General features: G+C 43.2%; 1 protein-coding gene across 3 annotated transcripts in view; it reads left to right on the top strand.

Annotated features, from left to right (window-relative positions):
- Nucleotides 1-1043: 1043 nt before the first annotated feature.
- asap3 (ArfGAP with SH3 domain, ankyrin repeat and PH domain 3) overlaps nucleotides 1044-24582 on the top strand; it is a 43495-nt gene continuing 19956 nt past the window's right edge. For all 3 annotated transcript variants that reach the window (XM_080783224.1, XM_080783226.1, XM_080783225.1), the window contains exons 1-11: nucleotides 1044-1438; nucleotides 7753-7825; nucleotides 11715-11860; nucleotides 15811-15885; nucleotides 17182-17231; nucleotides 17862-17985; nucleotides 19235-19320; nucleotides 20244-20319; nucleotides 22088-22174; nucleotides 23394-23503; nucleotides 24460-24529. In XM_080783224.1, the coding sequence (XP_080639350.1) occupies nucleotides 1313-1438; nucleotides 7753-7825; nucleotides 11715-11860; nucleotides 15811-15885; nucleotides 17182-17231; nucleotides 17862-17985; nucleotides 19235-19320; nucleotides 20244-20319; nucleotides 22088-22174; nucleotides 23394-23503; nucleotides 24460-24529 (1023 nt within the window). In that variant the 5' untranslated portion in view covers nucleotides 1044-1312. The remainder of the gene's footprint in view (nucleotides 1439-7752; nucleotides 7826-11714; nucleotides 11861-15810; nucleotides 15886-17181; nucleotides 17232-17861; nucleotides 17986-19234; nucleotides 19321-20243; nucleotides 20320-22087; nucleotides 22175-23393; nucleotides 23504-24459; nucleotides 24530-24582) is intronic.

Here is a 24582-nt window from a genome sequence, read left to right on the forward strand (position 1 = left end):
CCCCCCCCCCTCCAGGATATATGGCCAGCCCATCTCAGATTGAGCATCCAGAAATGCTTCTTTGTAGCCTATATGGAATGTGGGCAAAATATGTGGTTCTGCGGTTTAACCAAAGTGTTTGACTCTACTTGACTGTATTTGGTCTCTGCAGCAGTTTCCTAAAATCACCCACATATGCTTTTTAAGTATGTTATTGTAGCAGTCTCACCCCTCGGGCAAAAGCTCAGTGATGATAGAACTGTGTTGTTTGAGGTGGCAGGTCTGACAATAGCAGGTATGTAGTAGGGGTTGGGTGTTCTCTGGCCCAGGTCAGAGTGGAGGGCCTTCATAGATCCTCCTCCAATGAGTTTCGAGATACATAAGAAGGGTGGAGGTCGGTTGTGTTTTCAGCCATCCAGGTGCAGGGCCCAATGAGGTGGATAATGTTACACACCACTACTAACACACCATCTATCTCCTGGAGCTATGGCGAGGCTCTGTCTGGCACAGAGATGAAAGTTCTTGCATGCATAAAACTTTGAACTTACCTTTTTATTCATTCACTTAGCCTACTGATTATCAAAGACATGCCATTGATTGACGCAACAAAACCATTTAGGGCAGGAATAGACATAGACAGAATAGAAGACTCGATAACTTTTCATGGCAAAATAATAAATATAAATAGCCTTTTATTTTCAGATGCTCTGCTTGGCCCCCATGCCCCAGAAAATAACCATCACACAGTCATTGAAATTCCTCCCTCCAGTCCAAAAGCTTAGTCCGTGAATGAGGCATTCTCCATGGAGACCGCACTTGCAGTCTCTACGGTTTGAATAGATGAGAGGACAGAGAGAGAGAGAGAGAGAGCGAGAGAGAGAGCGAGAGAGAGAGCGAGCGAGCGAGCGAGCAGAGAGACTCCATGCATCTCTTGCTCTCTCCCTCTCTTGTCTGTTCAGCGTGCCAAAAAGTACAAACATTCCCACGTGATGATGGCATTGCTCCCTCCCTCAGAGCGCACAATAGCGCACTGGTGCACCTCTCCACTCATACGTCCACGAGTTGAGTGCGCGATACGATACGCGATAGAAAGAGAAGCAGAACTCGATCAAGACTCAAGACCCGCTTCAGTCAACTTTTAACGGTCCAACGGAACATTTTCACACATCTGAGGTTCATCTTGGGAAGAAGTTTACCACGAGGAATGTGAATTTAGTATTCCCTCCTTTCCTCCGAATATATGCGATCTTGTCCTCAATGGGAATGCGGGGCACATGAAACTTTTGAGGAACTTTTCGCTGCATAGTCGGACCCCCCTTGCTTCACCTGAAACATGCCGGAGCGATTAAGCATTTCGGACTTCGTTGCTCTGACAAATGAGGATCTGGCTTCGCCGGGGACATCCAGCTTTCAGTCCAAAATGACTGATTGTCGGAACACAGTTTCAGCGGTGGAGGAGGTAAGCGCACCTTTTGTCTGTTGTTTACCTGTCTAGAGAAATGTGTCTTAAGCTAGCCTACTACTCTGCCACTGCCCACTAGTTGCAGGGTGAAAGTTGTGAAACTAGATGAGTGACGGGTTTGATAACATCTACGGAAATATCAAATAGTTTTGAGATTTATAGCGTGTAAAAGCAAAGTGTCCTTCGCTTTTTTACAGTACAGCAGGTTGAGGTTGCACTGTTGCAGTAACATCATGCGGGGAAGTAGCCCTGGACAGGGCTAGCACAGCAGGGAGGGAAGGAGACGTTCACCTTTCACTCACATACGATGCAAAGAAAACTCCTGACAAGAGCACACTTTACAGACTTGTTTATAGACTAAATGCCCCCCCCCCACTCACGTCACACACACACACACACACACACACACACACACACACAGTCACCAAAATGTGGGAGAAGTGGGTGTCCAAAAACTCTTATTTAGCCTGTTGGGTTAAAGATAGGTTTGGAAAGAGTGTTGATTATTCTCTGATTCACTGAAAAATGATATAGGCTACAGTGCAGGGCAGATTGTGTCTATTGCCTTCTATGCTATTCTTGTTTTTGAGGGATACTGTATGGACAAATGGCAGGGGCTGTCATTGGAGTGATTTAATTCATCATCTTGTCCAGCATAACACTGAACATTATTATATCACTTAGTTGTGTGTGTGTGTGTGTGTGTGTGTGTGTGTGTGTGTGTACGTGTGTGTGAAAGCCAGTACTGTATGTTTGAGAGCATGGCACCCATTGCTTCAAAGGCTGTTGGAGGTCTGTGGGTCTTTTCTGTTTGTTTGTTGAAATCAATTCTCCTTTGCCTGTGGTTCCAGACTTCTTATATGGCAGATGAGGAAGCTGTAAGGGAAGTTACTGTGAATTCCCCCATAATACAAATACGCACGCAGTGTCTGCACAAATAGATCTTCTGTCTGCTTATTTTGCTGAACAAAACATCATGATTCACCATTATACTGTTACTGTTACATCCTTTTTGTTTTCAATCAGATTGACCAACAATCAACTGTTCTCTTTAAACTAGCAGACTAATGTTAAATTTTAAAGTCTAAGCAATTTAACATATTTGACAGATTGATGATAGCCTGTTTTACAGACCAAATATTTATGCAGTATTATAAATGTGAATTTCATCCCACACAAAAAAATGAACCCATGGCATTGTGGAGTAATCATGGAGTAATGACAGTCACATGTCTGAAATGTGTGAAAGGCTGAGAGAGATGGAAGGTCTACTCTGGAGCCTGACCTCACCTCACCAGCCCTGTGACTGGCTTTGAGACGGTCATGAGTGGACGGGGAGGTCGGAGGCAGTGCTGCCAGATGTTTTGCCAAAGAAATAAGCAACCAGGACTGTGAAAACAAGCCCAAAAAGAAGTGATTATAGGCCACATGAGCACTTTAAAACCAATATGCACCGATATACTGTATAGCGTCCGATCTACAAGCTCACAACGTGTTGTGTGTGTGTGTGTGTGTGTGTGTGTGTGTCTTCTGTCTTCAGTCTGAATTATGTGTGACATAATGTTCTGTGTTGTTGCATTTGATTGATTGAAGTATTTATTAACAGTTTGCAGAATTACAGTACATTTCAGGCACAACTCAATACAAAACATTTTTAACTGTGAGTGGACGACCAATAAAGCACTAGACTTGTTTACAAGAGGGTCCACCTTGTTCAATTCATCATAACATTTAGAGACATACAAATATACTCTACTACGCTACTTACTACTGCAGCATCTTATTTAACCCACGATACTGCTGAGCTTGACAAGCTGATGCATAAAAACCCCAATAGATTCATAATCTTTCTCCATTTGTCCATGTACTGTAGTGTAAGTATCCCTCCAAACAAGAATAGCATTGTAGGCAATAGACACAATCTGCACTGTCTTCCATTTTTCAGTGTTTCAGAGAATCATCAACACTCTTTCTAAACTTATCTTTAGATGTTGGGGGGGGGGGGGGGGGGCATATTAATTTGGGGGTCCTTGACATGAAAATGTTAGAGAACCACTGGTTTAAAGGACATTAGGAAACAAGCCCAAATAAGCAACTACACTTTAGAAAGAAGCCCCAATAAACCGCAACAGGCTATTACCAATATTTACAAACTACTTTAATACAGGAAAACAAGCCCAAAGTCACTTATAAGTAACTCGTCGTGGTCTCTGGTGAGTTTATATAGAGAACCATTCTCGAGAGTTTGCCCACTGTATTTTATATGGGTCTAATATTATTTTTGTTTATGATACTGGAAAATACATAGTTGGAATACCTGGGGCCTATTTCACGAAACTTGGATTAGAGATTAAGCCGGGCTTTAACACATATCCTGGCTTAATATATCCTGGATCAGTGCTTAACCGGTTTCATGAAAGCTGGTTGATCTTGCCAGATTAATTTAACCAGTTAACCTGGATATGTTGAGGCTTGATTCGGTTTCATGAAAGTGATGCTACATTAGTTACCATGGAAACTTATGCTTTGGACTTAGCCTGCTCCGGACCAGGCTAACAGCCAGGTTTAACCTAATCCTGATGTCTTTACTGTTCATTAAGCAGTCAAACTGATCACAAACCAATGATGTTTTCCAGATTTATTCAATTATTATGGGTTTATGTTGCCTTATTTGTATCGGTCTGCATTAAAGGACTAATTTAAGCACTATAAAATCAAATAACCAAAATATATAGGCTGCACAACATCATGACAGCTTGTGAGCTTGTAGATCAGCTGCTTTTGGTGAATGTTCCCCATGAATAGGTTTGCTGTCGTGCAAGTGCACGGTTAAGAAGAATTATTATATTATATATTTTTTTTGTAAAAGTGAAAACCACTAAATATTACCATTACTCATTGTTTTACAACATATTACCATTATAACGTTTCACCCATAGTCCTACATACTTACACCTAGAAACCCCATTCAAACCTATTTAGGTTCATCCTACGGTGGACATGTGTGCCTGAAAAGGAATCTTTGAAATGTTTCATAGTTTTAGAAATATAGTGCTTTCAAATTTGAGACATTTATAGGCAGATAGTGGCACTTCAAAAAATCACTTTCACCTAGAAACTCCATTCACACTTGTAAAAATTCAGCTTACTGTGGAGACACATGCTGGAACTTTTTACTTTGAAATGTTTTGTAGTTTCTGAGTTATTTAACTTAAACGCCCAATGTATTCTCAATGGCAATAGCACAAATTTTGGCATGCTACATGAACCCATGACCCTCACCAGTCTGGCCCCTGTCTGGACAACAACCCCCTTCCCCAAAGGTAGCTCCCTCAGAGGAGGGAGTTATGGCCAAATATCACAATGCGACAATATTAAGAATTCTGTTTTAAGTTAATAGTAGTGGTAAAATGTAAACTATATTTTTGGGGTAGTTAATCATTCAGTCTATCCACTATTGAGAGTATGTTCTCTCTTTAATTACAGCAGCAGTATTTATTTTAGAAGCTTAAGTCCTTGTATCAGTAAGTCTTGAATAGATTAGTAAAGATAATGAGATATACAGAAGGGGGCTGTAATGCAACTATTAAGGATGCAAACTGCCTTAATACCCAATGAAGAAGAAGGATCAGTAAATCTGTGATCAACATAAAGGGTCTAGAGACAAAAAGCCAGACTGTCTATTAAGCCAGGCTTGCTGATCCCGGCTCGCCAAATCCGTCAATTCTGAGCCTCACTTGGCTTTAGTGGAATGGAATAAACCAGGCTGTAAAGATCAGGATTTAAAAAGCCTGGCTTTGGCCTATATCCTGGATTAGTTAATCCAAGATTCGTGAAATAGGCCCCTGCTCTGGGAAGGGACTTGCTGGAATCCTACACATGTGCACACGCTCGCAACAGTCACGCAGACAGACAGACAGACAGACGGATGTAATGCAACTTAATAATCAGCCATTTTATAGATGCATAGGCATAATATGCTCCCTGTGGTCTGCTCTGTGTGTGGCTGTGATCATGTGTTAAATGGAGGACCACGGTTGCAGAAATAGAGGGAAAAGGATAAAATCAAAGGAATGAATGTGTGAATGAAATAAGTGGCACACAAAGAAAAGGAATGCCTTCATTAGTACTGTAGTATGTGTTTGCACTGTTTGGGAATGTTATATTTGGTCTATCTGCAAGTGGAGTAAAATAAGGGTCCGATGGCATTTTGTGGAAAAGAATCCCTGGGGTGCACCTAGCTCTGGTCCATAGCCCTAATGCCCTAATTCTGCCCTGCATTAAGGCGTCTAGCTCCCGCAGGAAATGCAGACCAGCTTCTCTTCTGTAGCGGGAATATAAAAAACGTTTTTACCTACTGACCAATACAAAGACGGGTTGTGTAATTAGAAAGCCTACTTTCCTTAGTGGACGCACTCTGAGCCCCCCACCACACATATAATAATTATGTACTTTTTGGCCAGAAAGGGATTGTTTTTCCACAGAAAATATATACTTTTAGTTACTCCACTGTGCCCTCTACCGATATTGCCAAGAGAAAAACCTCACAGGAAAGATGTTTTCCGTCCGGTGAAAACAATCAATTTCTGCCCAAAAATGTGTGGTGGGGGGCTCAGAGTGCATCCACTCTGCATTTCATGCGAGAGCTAGACGCCATCGGTTCCATAGCCTTAATGCAGGGCAGAATTAGCATTAGGGCTATGGATCAGAGCTAGGGTGCACCTCTCTCTCTGATTAAAAAAAACACACAGCAACATTCTTAGTGTTATCGTAACTCTTGGGAGTGTATAAAACTATAAATTGACCCAAATGAAGTTTTGGCCGGGCAGACACGCTCTATGATAGCAGGTGACTGAACACACAACTCCATGACTCGTGGAGGGTGGAACAGGGAGGAGACGGCCAGTGGAGTGTCTGCTCAGACATACAGACAGACAGACAGACAGACAGCATGCACCCTCATGTTTCAACACCAGCACATATTTGGGTGGAGCCGTTGCATTGTCCAACAGGGACATTAAGGCTGTATGTAGCATGTGTGATTTGAATATAAACCTTTATATGTTTTGGAGCATCATCCAGTGTGCAGAACTTACCTTTCATTATTATTTGTACCTCGGCCGGCCCGGTTCCTGTGTGTGTGCTTTATTGTTCTTCTCTGTGATTTGAATATAGGCATTCATTTTTTTATTCATCTATTTTGTCCGTCTGCCTGTCTTCTGCTGAATTTATGCACCTGTGTGCAACTAACTTAATCAGACTTTCATGCGCCCCAATGGCTCTCCCTCTCCCAACATGCACAACCTGTTGCCTCAACCTGTACTAGCTTACTGTGTTTATTTTCTGTCTGCCAGCTGGCTTACCAAACAGTGCCTGCGTGTCTCCAATCACTGTGCCCAATATGCATTGTCCACACAGTACCAAGTGAGCGCCATTACGCAATACCCACAGTGTCTTTAATTAGTGAATTTACACTAAGGGAGTGGACTGGACTGGGAAAGACCGGGGCGTGTAAACGGCAAGCAAGCAGCAGCACACAGGGCAGAGTCTCTGTTCTACTGCTCTAGATTACAGGCCAATTAAGGTTATTTCTGGTGACATGTGGGAGGGTAGCCATTATATTATGTCTAACTCTATGAAACAAGTCGCTTGTATTTAAGAAAAATCAGGCGGGCTGTACTTTCAAGCACACAGACCTGCCCGATTGCGCTGCTTCTACAATGGAGCCAATTGAACAGTCCTGTCATGAGCAAACCCCACCCATCTGACACGGCAAGAGACTTAAACAAACACTATGTATGTGTGTGCTCTGCATATGTGAAAGGATTTGCAAGGCAAGGTTCATTTATTACTAATAAAAGTCAGTTGAAACTTAGTTTTAAGTTGTTAAGCTCTTTGTCGCCAGTCTGTTTATATGCAGTTTCATCATCATTTCGATCACGCTACTATGTCTGTCTGTCTGTCAGACAGACTCAGACAGTGAGTTTAATGACATCAGCAGGGCTGACCCATGACGGTGCAACACTGAGCTGATTGCGTTGCTGGCAATAGCTGATTCACTCATTTACCTGAATCGCATACCGTGAGAAAAACAAACTCTTAATTGAAAAAAACACACACACACACACACACACACACACACACACACACACACATACACACACCATAGGAAATGTAAGCCAGACACGGTTCAAAATGAAACTCTGTTGGACAACAGAGCGTGTTTTTGTGAGAATCCTAAATTGCCCCAGGGCATCAATGACATGAAAGGTTCATTTTCTCAACATTTTATTTTCTTTGTTGTATTTCAGTCTCTGGAAATGGACCAGGGGACGCTGCAGAGGATGAAAAAGATGATCAAAGCTATACACACTTCTGGACTGAGTAAGTAACTCTTAAACACACACGCCACAAATACAGACATCATCACTCATTCTCAACCTTTTTAAGTTAAAAGGACCCCCAGCTTGATATACACCAGACCACAGGCCCCATTAGGGCTGTCGCAAAACACATTAAGTTGAATTAATTGTCGCACCAATAATTGCGATTAACTTGTTTTTGGCATTGGACATTAAAGCATATGAATACAAATACAAATAACTTAAATATATAAAGAAAAATAATGACATTTAGATTATTTTTAATCATTTAAAAAATAGCTGAAATGGCTCTAGATCCACAAGCTTGTAGATATGTTATTTCGGTCTCTTTTTAAATATTTGACAACATGGAAGCGATTATTTGCGATTACCTGTTTGCGATTAGCCCCCATTTGATTAAAAAATTAAATTAAGAAAAACATTTGGCACCCTAATCTACACTGTAAAAAGAGTGTGTACAAACACGCTCTGAGTAACTGACACGCATCAGTCATTTAGTTGGGGGACCCCCTAGAACCCCATCAAAGGACCCCTGGGGGTCCTGAACCAGTGCTAAATCAAATGTGACCACATCTACCTAATGTACTGCACATCTACCTAATGTACTGTACGAAGAACTATTTCTCAGCATGCTTCTTCATTACTAATTCCAGATTTACGGTATGATTTAAAACCATTTGGTTTATTAAAGTTTCTAGCATCGTGACTACGAGCTGTGCGTCCTCTTCTTTAGTCCATGATTTAAAGCATGACATTTCAACAAAATGTCTATTGGCGCTTGTGTTGTAGGAATGAAACGAATCCTTTGGCGGATTTGAGCGTGGCTAGAATAGTTAAGGCTGTTCAATGCTCTGGGTTAGCCTCCGTGGACAAATGACGTCATGAACTCACAATGTGTTAATGTAGGTGGAGTTGTTTATGAGTAAGACCCCTCGTTATGTGGTCATGGCGTGTGGGATGAGGAGTAATTGTGATTACTGAGGTCTGTATGGTCTGTGTGTTTCGCGCGCGCATGTGTGTGTGTGTGTGTGTGTTTGCATGTTTACTGTAAAACTGTGTGTGTATAGTTTTCCTCGCATGCTTGCTTACTGTGTATGAGTGTGTGTTCTGCATATAAATGGACGGCGGCAGTTTTCCAATTAGATGGCGTATGACCTACCTGTGTACAGTGACCTGTGTACAGTGTGTGTAGGATTTGTGTCAGGTCTGCTGAGTGAGCTGCCCCACCCAATGTGTGTTCCACCGATGAAACCATTCACTTAACATACAACAATGAAGCCTTCAGTGTTCAACAGTCAGCCAGAGCCGCAGGTCAAGGAGTTGAAGTGTGTGTGTGTGTGTGTGTGTGTGTGTGTGTGTGTGTGTGTGTGTGTGTGTGTGTGTGTGTGTGTATGTGTATGCACACACGCTGAGAATGTGTGCATATCTTACATCATCATGCCTTCCCGTCATCCACAAGAATCACGTTCAAAACAACAGTCACAGATTGAACACGATCGCCTCCTAAATGCTTGTTGGAAAGAAAAGGGGTTTCGGGAAGCATGTTTTTCTCCGAGCTACCCTCACAAGCCTGGTTCCCATTTCCCTCAACTTATAGTTTTTGAGAAATCATGAGTCAGAGAACAAGCACCCCAGAATTAGGCAACCGCCAGAGTTGTGTAGGCCAGTAGTAGTACTACTAGTACAAGGGTTAGAAGATAATACACTAACTACAAAACTATTTAAGAAAAAAAATATTTTCTGTTATTCATTTCTGTTCATCACTGTCTCTCTAACTCCTTGTGTCTTTTTTCCCTCTTTTCTCTTCCTTCTCTTCCCTCCTTTAAGTAGAATCATATGGGGCGCTTCGCTTCCAGTAATGTGAGGACTGAAGCGGAGCTCCCCCCCCCCCCCCCCCCCCCCCATTGCTGAACCCCTCAATCAGTACCACACACACACACACTGCAAAAACACATGCACGCTTGTAGATATTCCCTTTTTTTTCACTCTCCGCTCCTTCTAATGGCTGATTTATACTTTGTCATACGACGGAAAACAGCCACGCTCTTCAAGCTCGCACAACACGTCTCGGATGCGATGCATTGTGAAGTTTGTAGTTGTAGATCAGCTATTTCCGGCGCACGTCGAAGTCCGTCTTATCCTCCTAACCACCACTTCTCTGCTTGCCTCTGCCAAGATGGTGTGTGTGTGCTGGTGCGGGCGTGTGTGTGCGCACGCACATGTGTGTTTCCTCTGGCAGAGTGACAGTCTTGTGGTTCTCCAGTGGTTTCTAGTAGTTTAAGGTCATCCATCATAGCTCCACTGTGTGACTCAGTCGTTTGTCCGCTTGATATACAGATGTTTGCTGTTAGTTACACTTTGATTTCTACTAGTTGTGTTATTATTTGTCAGTACATCACAAATTCTGTTCTTTATTAAGACTTTGTGCCCTTTATTTTTCCTTTCTCCTCTTCTCTCCTCTCTCTCCCTCTTTCTGCCTAAGCAGAACATTTTCCTACAATTCTTCCACGTTCTCTCCCATAATTCACTGTTCTTTTGCCATAAACGTTTTTGGAATGCTCTATTTCCATTCACTACATTTGTAAACCCGTGTCTGACCGATACAGTCCGTTTACCATAGCCATAGTATTGTCCTGAATTCCAGACCAGACCAGAGCAGTGGAGACAGACTGTCTCTTTTATTCTGCTTATTTTCTATTTATTTCTGTTTAGTCTGCTGTGGATATTTCCACTGCCAGGCCCAGTTCAGGCCAGTCTTGTCCAATGCATAGTACAGTAAGCTCTCTCTCACTGGCTGCTTGTATTCTCTAGTATCTACAGTTAGTCAAATGTCAGTGCCTGTCCCCTAAAAGTTCCAGGGTCAATGAAAGCATTTGTATACTAAACGGGACTAAGGAGACATTGTTGCATGATTCAATAGGATAAAAAAAAAGAAAAGAAACGGGGACAAAATATTATACACGGCATAGCATAGTGGGTAAGAGGCTTGTGAAAGGAGATATTCATTAACAAAACACCCATCTGTCTCAAAATGTTGTGACTGTATTCACACCCTGTAGGTTTGGGGCCCCCATCCCCTGAGTATGATAAGGAAGGGGAAAACCACCATGCAAATATGAACCATGGCCTTCAGGTCTCACTAATATATTTGTTTTAATATCTCTCTTAAAATAGGGTTCAATTAATAGCCTGAGCCACTTAAGCCTCATTTTATAATTCTACAGTACTACAATGGTGTCTCGCGACGAACATTGTGATCTACAAGCTTGTAGATATGCTATTATTATTACCCCTATACTTTTTGAACATTTGAACACCTATAATGCTATGCCCAAAACACGGATGCCGTGTTTAAAGTGGTTAGTGTATGTAGCTCAGCGTAAACCAGTGAGGTGCTTATCAGAGCTCAGCCAGTCGATATATAAACTTACCAAACCAGGAGATCACAAAGGTCACGACCCTGGGGGAAAGTGACCTTTGGAGGTCTGGAGAAACATCAGTCTCCCTGACTTATGAGCCCGGCCTGTCTCCCAACCCAGAACGAGTGGGAAGGCTGCTCCTGATTTAGTCCATATGCTTGGTGTATAAGGCATGACGAGAGTTAACTACAGGCCAGATGCAACCTCATTAAAGTTTTCATGACACAGAACTGGAATGACAGGCTGTGTTCTCATTCTACTTCTATCGTGGAATATGTAACATAATGCATTTTGCATGTCATATAGCGCTGTAAAGTTCCATTTAGGGATACTTCATGCAAAGCATTCTAATCTTTAAAATCTGTTATTTGCAGCAAGCAACACCGCTGTGCGAGTATGAGTTAAATGCTACATTAACCCTAGATTTATAGTGTGTTTGCTTGTGTGTTTAACTGTGCGTGTTGTTTTCAGACCACGTGGAGAACAAGGAGCAGTACATCGAGGTGTTGGAGAACCTGGGGAACAGCCATCTGACGCAGGACAACAACGAAGTGTCCACAGGCTTCCTCAACCTGGCCGTGTTCACCAGAGAGGTCACGGCACTCTTCAAGAACCTGGTGAGAGAGAGAGAGAGCAGATTGAGGAGAGGAGGTTCACGAAAGGAGGAGGAGGCCATGAGGAGCAGGATGAGGAAGGAGTGTAGAGCAGTGGTTCCATAATCTTTTTCACGTCAAGGACCCCCAAATTGACAGTAATTAGCCCGCGGACCCCTATTTGAAAAGATATGCCAGGGACCCCCATAAGACAATATTTTTAAGGCTCTAGCAGTGATTCTCGACCATTTTAATTTTAATTTCAACGCCCCTCAGTTTGATATGGAATTGGCTACGGACCCCCATTTAATGGCATTTCTGTCTCTGGGACCCCAATGTATATTGTAAAATTGATGTTAATTTAACTCTGAGAGAGTACAAATGGAACCAAAAGGTCCCGTTATAGGGTCCATTTGGTTCCATTTGTTACACTCTCAGAGTTACAGACCCATAAGGGTCCATTTGGTTCCTAATTATCATTTAGCAGCAGGGACCCCTGAAACTCCCTCAAGGACCCCTAGGGGTCCCCGGACCCCACTTTGGGAACCACTGGTGTAGAGGAGTTAAATTAGCTGTCTTCACCAAAGTTCAACCGCGGTTCCCTAAAACCTGTTGAGGAGAGAGGAGGAAAGCTGATGGGGAAACTGGGGGGTGGGCTTCCTAAAAAGAGCTGTCTTCACCACGATCCACAACCACATGCTGCAGAACCTGTTGAAAAGGGAGGTAGTAGTAGGGAGGGAAAACAAAGACTGTTGACTCCGTACATCTGTTCACGGAGGGAGGGAAGGAATGCAGCAGCCTGCTAGCGCTCTGTCCAACCTATACATTAGTTCAGTATTACATGGTAAAATAGATCTGATGTGGTTTGAGAACTCCATCTCCGCTGTTAACGCACATCCTGTGCCGTTGACTTAAATGAGACCTGGGTGTTGAGCAGTCGTCAAAACACTGGCCGCTCCACGCACACATCGCCATCAGCAGTGATTTAACCATGTTATGAGACCATTAAAGTGTGTGTGTGCGTGCGTGCAGAAGATTGCGCAGAAGAGAATAATTATGAATTGGATTGCCACAGCTGGAAGGCCAAAAGGGCACAGGAGCATTTCTGTCAGTGGCAGGAGAGCACCAAATCCATCAAGACTGTGTGTGTGTGTGTGTGTGCGCGTGCAAGTGCATGCATGCATTTATGCGTGGCTTGTGTCTGTATAAAGTACAGGGAGTGTTTTTTTTTTAAACAGCTGCCACACGGGCGCCTCATGACTCTCCGAAATCTGGGGCAGTCCGGAACCCTCCCACTGATAGTATCCATAGCGATGATAATTCATCCCAGGCGTCTTATATGCGAGTGGGACACCACACACAAAAATAGACCACCCCCCCACCCCACCCCCTTGCAGTTGTCAATCATGGCCATGCAGAGGAGAGGGAGCAGGTATTAAGGATGTGTGTGTGTGTGTGTGTGTGTGTGTGTGTGTGTGTGTGTGTGTGTGTGTGTGTGTGTGTGTGTGTGTGTGTGTGTGTGTGTGTGTGTGTGTGTGTGTGTGTGTGTGTGTGTGTGTGTGTGTGTGTGTGTGTGTGTGTGTGTGTGTGTGTGTGTGTGTGTGTGTGTGTGTGTGTGTGTGTGTACGCAGGTATGCATTCATGTGCTGGGCAATGTGCCTGTGTGTTCATGGTTCTGAGAGCTTGTATTTCCCAATGTCGGAACAGCAGGCTTGTCCTGACCTCATGTGTTGGAGGCCGCCCAAAGCAATCAGGGAAGATTTAACTCTCCTCCTCCTCTAGTCAATATCAAGGTGAAAACAATGGTCAGCTCGGTCAAGGAAGTGGTTGCATATTTATTTTTCTTTAAGAGGTCACTGCGAAGAGACACACAGCAAGAGTTTCTTTCCCCTGAGGCCATCAGAGCCCTGGACAATGACAAAACTAAACACATCTGCCAAGTCAAACGCCTTCAATCTCTAAACACCCTGCTTTCGGACAACAGAGCTGTTTTTATTCTCCTTTTTGGAACAAAACCCCCTGAACATCATTTATTTGCACTGAAAGTTTTAATATTGATGCTAAAACTTGCTTATTATTATTGTTAGCACAGTCTGTGGAGCATATCACGGCAACATGTTTCTGCTTGAACTTATACGAGTGATATAAACGAACCCCTTTGAATCTTTGAACTATCTGCAGAAGATTTGATCATTGTCAAGTACATTTTAATTTAGGATAGATAGATAGATTTAGTTAGTTACATACACCTTTATTGATCCTGCGGGGGGGGAATCTGTCGCAAGAGGCAGCACAGCAGTTAAGCTACAGATGCAGGGTAGTAGAGAAGTAAGAGAAGTGTGATGTTAAACATCTTTCTTCTGCCTTGCCCTTGTCCCATGAGTTGGAGAAAAAACAACAACATTATTTTGCACACACTCCCCTCTCCCAACAAGCTGACAAATCCTGTGTACCATTAACTAGAGTACACTGATAAGAGGACGGGTGCAGGATGGTTTGGCCTTGATTCTGGGCTGGTAGATTGTGCCTGTATGTGTCCACGTGTGCATGTGTGTACTGTAGGCCTGTCACAATTATTACATAATTACATAATTCCTAAACGCAATTATTTGTGTGACTATAATTAGGGGTGCACGATTATGAAATTATGTCCGATCTCCGATTATTTGCAGGGTTAATATCTGCCGATTCCGATATTATACGGATTATGCTGCCTTCAAACATTAGAAATACACAAAACAAAAGCGACAGTCATTGACGACCACATTATTATTGCGTCATCAATTACTGTGAAAATAATCTATATTTTGAGACCGATACCGATATGGCATTTTTATGGCCGATTTCGATATGCTATGGATATCGTGCACCACTGACCATAATCGTCATGCATCATCGTGTGTGTGTGTGTGTGTGTGTGTGTGTGTGTGTTTAGATGTCATTCTAGTACGTGTGTCTATGTTCCTGCCGCTGCTGCTTATCTAGCTCTTATGAAAACAAAGTGGGAAAGAATAGGATAGGATACAGATGCGGTTTCATCATCACTTCATGACTTGACTCACTGACATTACACTGCTGACTCAATGGCATCTCAAGTGCTCTCGCAAACTGCATAATGAATACCAAACATCCTCTGACACTGTACATAAACACTTCATAAAACTTGATTCTGTAATGTTCCACTGGGACCCCAAAAAAGTAAATCTTCAATGGTGCAAATTAATGTCCTGTGTTTTCTTTTTGGTGATTCACTTGTTCACCGGGGACTGAATCACCGGGTTCATACTGTTAGCCACGCTCAATTCCCAGAAACATTCGTCCCGGGGGAGATGAGAAGAATGTGTTCTTGCGTAGGAGATAAGGAAAGGGAAAGTCATAGCCTGTTTTTATAGGTTATGTACATTATTGCATGGAAGTGGAACAGTATTCGGTAGGTACTGTACTTTATACTGGAGAGATTCCTGTTCAAACACTGCAGTATTACTCCTTGAACTGGATCTATACTTGTTTATACATCATGATGTTCGCTTTTGCGCATTTCTCTGTCTTCCTCCTTCACCGTAACATAATCACCACGTTATGCCATTCCGGTAACAGTAGAGACAGCCAAAGCCAAATGACTGTTAGCATACTTACTCACTTACTCATGCTGGTAATGTAGCTACTACACTCTGTAATTAACCACTTAAGCCCTATATGCTCACAATGTGTTGCATCACAATATGTTTTGAGTTTGTCAATGTGCTACTTTTGAAAATTGTGAAAATCTTAAAACTTTAATTTTACAAGATTTTCATCTATAATCATATGGGACAAAATAGGACTGCCAGAAATAATGTATTTAACCAGATGCATATCTATTTCTAACTAGACACATAACATCTACCGGTATTTGCTTACTCACTTCTGTCCCTCTCTCCTCTCTTTGCCCCCCCCCCCCAACCTTCCTTACCCGTCTGTCATCCCACCCACAGGTGCAGAACCTCAACAACATGATGGCCTTTCCTCTAGAAAGTGTCTTGAAGCCCGAGCACAGAGACAGCAGACTAGTGAGTCTATTATTATATAATGTGAACAATGCGGCTGTTGTACTGCTGTTGGTAAAAGTAGGCACACGTCACAAACACAGAGAATGGATTCATTCACCTTTTACGTGAGCGTATGAGAATCCCTTTGATTTTTAGCTCCATAGCGTAAGAAACTATGCTGAACAGGTCTGTATGGTTTTGTTTATCGTGCCAATACCAGGTTTAACAACGCAACGTTTCATTGTGCGAGTATAAATTAGGCTTTAATGTTACTGTAAGCTACTGCACTGTCACTGTCTGTGAGACAACTGTTGTATTTGACAGCTGGGTATTTATTCAAACTGTCTGCTGGGCAAGGGAAAGACCTTTGTTGGACCACTGGTGCAATGTAGATAGCTCAAATTCCTGTTCAACCACATAGCGGAATAAATCCTGTACATCATAAGTAATAGTGCTGTATGTTCACAGTTCACACCCTTATACATAAATTATCTACTGTCTAGGAAGACTTGCATTGTTACTAAATTCTATATCACATTGTCCTTGACTGTCTACTACTACGTACAGGCATACAGTACTGGTTGCATTCTGTCCAGGAAGATCTTGCAATAAATCTCTTCAACAAAACTTCAGTTCATGAAGTAATTCTATCTCAATGTTTATTAATATGTGTGTCTAATGAAAGCCTGGCTTTCCTGTGAAATCGGAAAGGCTTTCAAACAACAACTATGTTTTCAGAAACCGCAATATGAAGTTGTATTTATCTGATAAATATAACATATTGCTGGTACATTTCCTGTGCCTGCGTCATTGTGGTGCGAGTGTCGGGCGGAAGACACAGATTACAGACCAATCCCGTTCTATACGGCTGGTCCCTTCAGTGCCACATCAGGAAGTATTTCACAATGAGCGTTTTCTTCAACCCTATCTTATTTATTATAATCATTACCAAGTGGCTCACCCACCCCCTCACCCCTTGCTTGGCCGCGCTACACCAGGCTTTTTGCGTGTTTATGCGCACACGCGAGCCCCGCATACGCACACTTAAAATAGGACTGGACCTATAAGAGCGTGTGCGTATTCGCGCAAATGCGCGCTTAAAAGCCTGGTGTAGCTCGGCCGTAAGTCGTCTTTTTCCGAGCTCTGTGCTGTTGTGTCATGTAAGGTGAACATTCACTGTGAGTTTAGATTACATGCATTTGGGGTTCCGTGTTTATAGCCATCGAGAGGAAGTCTGGATCATATGCTCTCTTCTCTGGTTCTGTCCATATGTTTGACACATGCCCCCCCTCCCCCTGTTGCTCTAATCCTTTTCAGGAGCTGAAGAAACAGATGGAGAAGAGTTGGAAAGAGTATGACATGAAGATGTAAGTGGGGCACTATGGTCTTCGTAGTTATGAGTACCTATAACATGCTGTATCTTAAATCTACTTTAAATTTGATTATAGCACAACACTAGATCTGCAAGCCCCTTTCCTCAGGAGAGGAAAGAGTTTAGTCCAGAACAGGTTTGATTGCTGCTGTGGAATCACTGCACATTTACAGTCCTTGTTAGATTGTAGACGGGTATTGTCAATGGGATACTGGCTTCTTCCCCTTGGCCGTTCTCTGTTACAATACAATGTTAAAATACAACCAAGGCACTCGCACTTTGCTGTCTTGATTTCATCTTGGCATTACAGCGGTGGCTTAAATTGCTTTGTAATGCTGCAAGAGAGACTCGGTTCTTCTCGTCCGTTATCTGATTTCACACTCATTCTGGATATAATGTGAAGGAATAGAAGTGTCCACAGTTAAAGTACAAGTTAAAGTACAAGTACAAACAGAAAGTACAACTACAAAACCTGACAGTATGTAGTATATACTCTCGAAAATAATGTATTTAACAAATCTATCTTTCTTTTGCTTTCATTCTTTCTTTCTTTTGTTCTTTCTGTCTTTATTTGTTTCTGTCTGTCCCTCTCTCCCTCCTTTTATCCACCCCTCCACTCATCCAGGGCTAAGCTTGAGAAGGAGAGGAAAGAGAAGGGCAGACAGCTGGGGCTGATCAGGACTGAGGGATCAGACGGAGGAGAGGACATGGAGAGGGAGAGACGGACCTTCCAGCTGCAGATGTGTGAGGTGAGGTGTGGCGGTGGGGGGGATTACTGCCAGTCAAAATACCTTACCCAGGCACCTTTTCATAGAATACCAGAGGTGGACTGGGTTCAGATTCCTTGGGTGGTCTTGGTAGAGCACTTAGCACCAACTTTCACGCATGCTCATCATCTGCATTCTGCGCGAGCAGGGTTGATTCCGAGCAGCTGTCTGGCACTATTAACTTAAATTAACTCAAAATGCATAGCAGCCTAGTGAAGTGTGACCTGCATGTATGTCATGCCAGGTCTTGTAGGTCTGCACACGCGGTCGTATACGGTAGGTAGAAGGTAGAGTTTAAGGGATGGTAACGTGCTCCGCTCTCATGACCTTCCGCTGAAAGCCACACGGTGAGCCCCCTGTCAAATTAATTGGCTGTGCTTATACAGTACACACAGGCACGGTTGACATAAGCTCAGGGAAGCTCCAATCCACATGCAGATACAGTTTACGATCCCTGAGAGAAGTGCTGCCGAGTGCTGACTGAGACCAGCTGTTCGAGACAAAGAACAGAGTAATGCCTGATTTATACTCGGTTGCGCGCCGTGTATCACAATGAAAATAGCTGATCTACAAGCTCGTAGATCTACTCAAGCTAGTAGATCGGCTAGCTTCTAGACCGGCGCACAACTGAGTATAAATCAGGCGTTGCTATAAGTCCTGCTCCACGGCACACTTTTTCTTTGCTTCTCTCTCTCTCTCTCTCTCTCTCTCTCTCTCTCTCTCTCTCTCTCTCTCTCTCTCTCTCTCTCTCTCTCGCACTCCACTCTGTGCCTTGGCCATAAGACAGATGGATGGATTCAGACTGGGGGTTTTATGGAGCAAGGACAATGTAGTCATCATTCCTTCCACAGAGCATAAAGCCATACAGCTCGCTCACCCGAGGCTTTTTCCTACCTTTTTCAAACATGCATTAAGATTTAAAGCAGGAAAAGGAATGGGTCAGACAAGGCTTTAGTTCTTCGTCCTTGTTATTCTGCTCCCCCTCACCGCCCCCCAAAAAAGAAAAAACGTTTTCCATATTTTGAGAAGGACTAACACTCTCAGGGATCGCTGACATGGTGGACCGGTGAAATATGGTGCACACGCCCTTTCAAAATAAAAGGCACCATAAAACACTTTTCTAAGATGCTGTTTAGTCTAGGATGAATTCTACATTATGAGCACTGACAAGCGGTCACTTTGTGCCTTAAGTTCGCCTTCATGTTTTTTTTGCACGTTTCTAAAATTCCAGTACCTTCTGAAGATCCAAGAGCTGAAGGTTCGGCAGGGACCTGACCTTCTCCAGAGCCTCATCAAGTACTTCCAAGCTCAGCTCAGGTTGGTTTCACTGAATGTTATTCACACTTACATGTCTCATTCATGTCTCAACGATCGAAAGCTCACGCTTGGACGAGTGAGTGTGTGTGTGTGCGTGCGTGTGTGCGTGCATGCGTTGTTTCCCCAAACATAGGCGAAGGCAAAGCCTGCCCAACAATTTAACCTACCCATAACTCCTCATGCCTAAACAATCAGAGGCAGAATAGGGCAGATCATGCCTCTGCAATTCTATGTGCTTGCTGTTCTTGTATAGCTATATAGCTTTTACATAAAGTAACAAGCCCAGTAACTGTATAATTTAATTGGGAAAACTTAGTAACAGGAGTTACAGTAACACATTACTTAGTTGTAATTTGTGTTACTCCCAACACTCACTGGTGACACAACTGGAAGGTTTCTAGTTGAAATAACAATGGTAAGTTCAGACTAAACCTCGGCTAAAAGAATATAAGTGGGGAAGGTGATTAAGAAAGAGCTTATCCCTGCTAAGGAAGTGCTGTCCCTTCAATTATTACCCCAGTGGCCACCAGTAAAAAGCTGTGCTGGTTGTACTGGGCAGCTCCCAGGTACACTGTAGGATGTGACTGTCAAGTGTGAAGCAGGGCGTTTCTGAGAAAGCGCTTGTATGCTCACTCAACCTGCTCTGGATAAATGAAGAGTAAACACAAGTTATATCGAGGCAAGGCCTTTCTTTTCAAATCCTGCTATGGAAAGCACATGGACTTGATTTGTTTTTGTTTTCTTAAACTTCATTTTACAAGCTATTATTAACATAGTTAAAGTTTTCCCTTTCCAAATCCTACTATGCGTTTTACACATTATGAGAAGCTCATACAGCTGTGGGTGTGTGTGGTGTTTTGGTTGGTTATGTCTTTGACCGATACACCGTCATGACTCAGCGCTTGTTGTTTTCCTGTGCTCAGTTTCTTCCAGGAGGGCCTGAAAGCCGCAGAGAACCTGACCCCCTTCATCGAGAAGCTGGCCACCTCTGTTCACACTGTAAGTATACGATCTGGTGGTTCATTTGGTATGTCTGTCTACAAATGACGTATTCAACATTTGTCATTTGTCACTCTCAAGAAATGTAATGGAAATGGTTTGTTCTTCATACGTACTGGATACATGGAAGAGTGTTACACGACCTTTTGGACAAAATTGATGCATTACAAATGATGCGTCTAGACAGGGGTCTTTAACAGGGGGTCCCTCAGAGTTACTACAGGGGGGCCGCCAAATCGCTGTGTGATTGGATTTTGTTTTTTTACATTAATCACTTAAACCCTAGCATCCCTATTCTTAAAAGATACAAATTGTGAGAATAGCTGATATGCAAGCTCACAACTCCTCGCAACGCTAGGCGTTGTGAGCTTGTAGTTTGGCTATTTTCACTATTTATCTGTGTAACCGAATCAAACAAAATGTAATGCCTCACCTCTTACAATTCCAAGTGCCTGTCGGTGTGGGAGGTCCACATTTCAAATAGGATTTATGGGGGGTCGCATTTGAGGAGATGTGGTTGTCCACACGCCCCTCCCCTGACCAAACAGTAGGGTTTGGCAATGACAGGCAGAGACTATGCACATGGATTTGGGTGCACAAAATAGTAGATGAAACAAAACACTGTCAAAATGTCTGTCTTTGTTATGGATTCAGGACTTTATTAGTGTATTTGTCATCAGATTGCTAGCAACAAGGTCAAGGTCAGAGTCTACTCTGGCTGCTGTCAGCCTATATTTTCCTTTTGAATCAATGCCTCAGTTTGATGTTATCATAAATACACAAAGACACTCAGCCATGCACATACACCCGCTGATGTTATCAATGAACACCACAAGCACACAGGCACAAGGTTTTTCGCAATTAGTCATCTCTACTTCAGTCACAATAAGGGACAACAGAGACTGTAAGTCCACAGAGACTGTAAGTCACATGCAGTTTAGCACAGTTTCAGACAACAGTTGTGTAATGGCTATTGCACCGTTTCACTGTTTACAGCTGCCATAACCTCAGCCTATAAGTATTTACCCTTCCAGAACCAGCGATTTCTGGAAGGGGATCTGAACCCACAGGCAGACATTCATTAGGGGCAATTCCCAGAAATGCGTTTGCTCAAAGATGAAACTGAAAGCGTTCCTCGTTTTAATTCTTTCCCTAGCACACAGCTCTTTCTCTAACCACTGACAGGTTGCAGGCCTGCACAGAGCAAGCTTTCTCACTGAATTTGGGTACAGCGGTGGAAACTAATACTTGATGCCGGGGCAGTTAGACGTTTTTCTGGTTCTACTAGGGAGAGCAGATACTAGCCCAGACAAGTCAAACCTCAGTGTCTAAAGGGAATTTTAGAAAAGTTATAAACGATCTATGATTCCCAGGAAAAAGGCTCTAATGTTCCCAATGATTTCCCTCATGAGGCAGGGAAGATTGGTCAAGAAAGATTACTGCTTACATGGACAACCCCCTCGTGACCACGCACACACCCTAGTTTTCCTCAGTTCTGCATTATTTGAGCCCCCATCAAGTAAAAGTTGTGATGTATTACTGTTCCACACCCAGGCAAAGAGGCCACATCAGGAAAACATTTACTGTGATCCAATGAATATTGGAGATGTTTTCTCCTCTGTTGAAAACATCTTGTGTTTCCAATTAAACCAAACTCTGGTTGCTGTAGCTTAAATGAATGAGCTGACCACTCGTGTGTGTGTGTGTGTGTGTGTGTGTGTGTGTGTGTGTGTGTGTGTGTGTGTGTGGTACTTTGTGTTTACTGCAGGTACGTCTTGACCAGGACGAGGAGGTGCGACAGCTCTCTCATTTGAGAGATGCCCTCAGATTGCAGTTACAAGTGGAGGGAAAGGAGGTATGCTTATATTATTACCACTCCAGAGTATACAACTTCAATGCTTTTACATAAACAGTATAAAACACACATCCTTTGTTGCCCTCAACGTGTTGAATTAGAGTTTGTATGCAGAAACCCTGGAGGATATTTTACTATACAGACACAGTAGTACTCTACTCAATTAGCCTGGAAAAGGATCAGATTAGGTTATCTCTAATATGATTATCTCTAATGCTAATCATATTTGCTACAATAGGTTCACTGCCCCTGCAGAAAGTTTACAAAAGCATGCCCAGGTAGTGGACAGAAGGGTTGAGTCTGCACACTTTCTCAACCTTTTCAGGCCGTGAGCCCCCAAAATAATATTTGAACTGGGGACCCCCCCCATCCTAATAAGCAGTCTTGAAATATAGGCTTTATATGTTCTAGTGTTCCACAGATGAGCAGATCTACAAAGCGAGGCATTGTGAGCTTGTTGATCGGCAATTTTTTAAACGTTTGCCTCTTTCATATATTATTTGACAATTTAGCCGATGTTTGTCCAGTTTGTATAGTACAGTTTGTTGATGACTTTTGGTGCAATGATAGTCTTTTAATTTTCTTTCTTTTTGAGGTATTAAAATGTCTTGTCCTTGTCACTTTAATGTCAGCTGGGGACCCCCCCCCCCCTCGACCCACCTCTGCACTAGACAATGCTCCTATTATTTTTTATTGGTATAAGACGTGTCGAGTGTCAGGCTGAAGAAGAGCTGGACACTTTAAATGTGACTTGGTATTCCAATAAATGTTCATGGGAGTGATTGTATCAGTCTATCACAGGGTTTCCCAAAGTGGGGTCCGGGGACCCCCAGGGGTCCTTGAGGGAGTTCCAGGGGGTCCCCGACTCCCCAGCTAAATGATAGTCTGGAACCAAATGGACCCTAACAGGTCTATTTGGTAGGGGGTCCCAGAGATGGAAATGCCATTAAATGGGGGTCCGTAGACTAATGCATGTCAAACTGGGGGTCCTTTAACTCCATTAAACGAGTTGAGAAGCTTTGCTAGAGCCGTAAAAAGCTTCTCTTGTGGGGGTCCCTGGCATGTGTTAGTGTCAATTTGGGGGTCCTTGACATGAGAAAGTTTGGGAACCAGTCTATCAGATCGTTTGTCATTCCTTACACCTGCTGTATGTTTCACAATCAGTGGATTAGCCAACTGGTGGGGTGAAGTGATGACTAATCTTTTTCTTTTCTCTCAGGAGTACATGAACAGGAAGAACTCTGGCAACGGCTACAGTATCCACCAGCCACAGGGGAATAAGAAATATGGGACAGAGAAATCTGGCTTCCTGCTCAAGAAGAGTGATGGGTAGGTAATGGAGGCATCGTTGGAAGGAGAGGGGTGGATTATTTTAATTCCCATAAATGGTATAGCAGTCAAGTCTCCTGCATCATCAAATCACATGCACCCCTCCTTCCACCTCTCTCTTACATCTCCCTAACCTCTCTCAACGTCACAACTGTCTTCAGTATAGAGAAAATGGTACAGGCATTGGATTTATGGAAATAGACTGATACACAGAAGGAAACAGACTGTAGAATGTAAAGTACTGGTTATGTGTTGGATCATTCTTTTGGGAGACCTGGATTTCTACTTCCAGTAAGTTTCCCCTCGTTTACGTTCAGACCTGGGTGGAGAGACTGGAGCAGAGAGATAGGCTTGGTGTTGGAGAGAGAGAAGGGGGAACTCAGACTTCATTTACCCCAGCTGGTCTTCATTATGGTGGGGTTGAAGATTCAAGGAGGGGGCCCCTCCTCTGGAACTTACTGGCAGACTAGCTAGCTGAGTGGAGCCAGCGTTTACGTCGTAACCCCCCCCCCCTTCTCTCGCTCTCACTCACACACACACACACACACACACACACACACACACACACACACACACACACACACACACACACACACACACTTGCACATACATTTTGACTCAGAGCCAGATGACGGTGAGATAAGATGAGAGGATGTGGTTCAGTACGGTGATATGGAGACAAGAGAAGGGTAAACAACCCTCAGTTCATTGATACGAAACAGAAGGTTCTCAGCCATCTTGCCTGATTGAATTTAGGTTATATAAACAAGAGTACCGGTACTGTATGAACAGGAGTGTGTTTGGCCAAGCACGGTGTGCAGGTTACGACTCTCCTGTCCCAGGGAATACCCAGAGCACAAACCTGGTGAATGTATTGCACAATCTATGTAAAGCGCCTTTGATAAAGGCGCTATATAAATGCACCATTTATATGTGAATGGCTTGTCTTCTTGCAGGATCAGGAAGGTGTGGCAGAAGAGGAAGTGTGGGGTCAAATATGGCTGCCTGACGATCTCTCACAGCACGGTGAGGACAGACACGGGGCCTAACAGTAGACAGTTCAATCCAATGGACACCAC

The sequence above is a fragment of the Protomyctophum bolini genome, assembly GCF_963924005.1.
Source record: "Protomyctophum bolini genome assembly, chromosome: 15".
Classification (NCBI taxonomy): Eukaryota; Metazoa; Chordata; class Actinopteri; order Myctophiformes; family Myctophidae; genus Protomyctophum; species Protomyctophum bolini.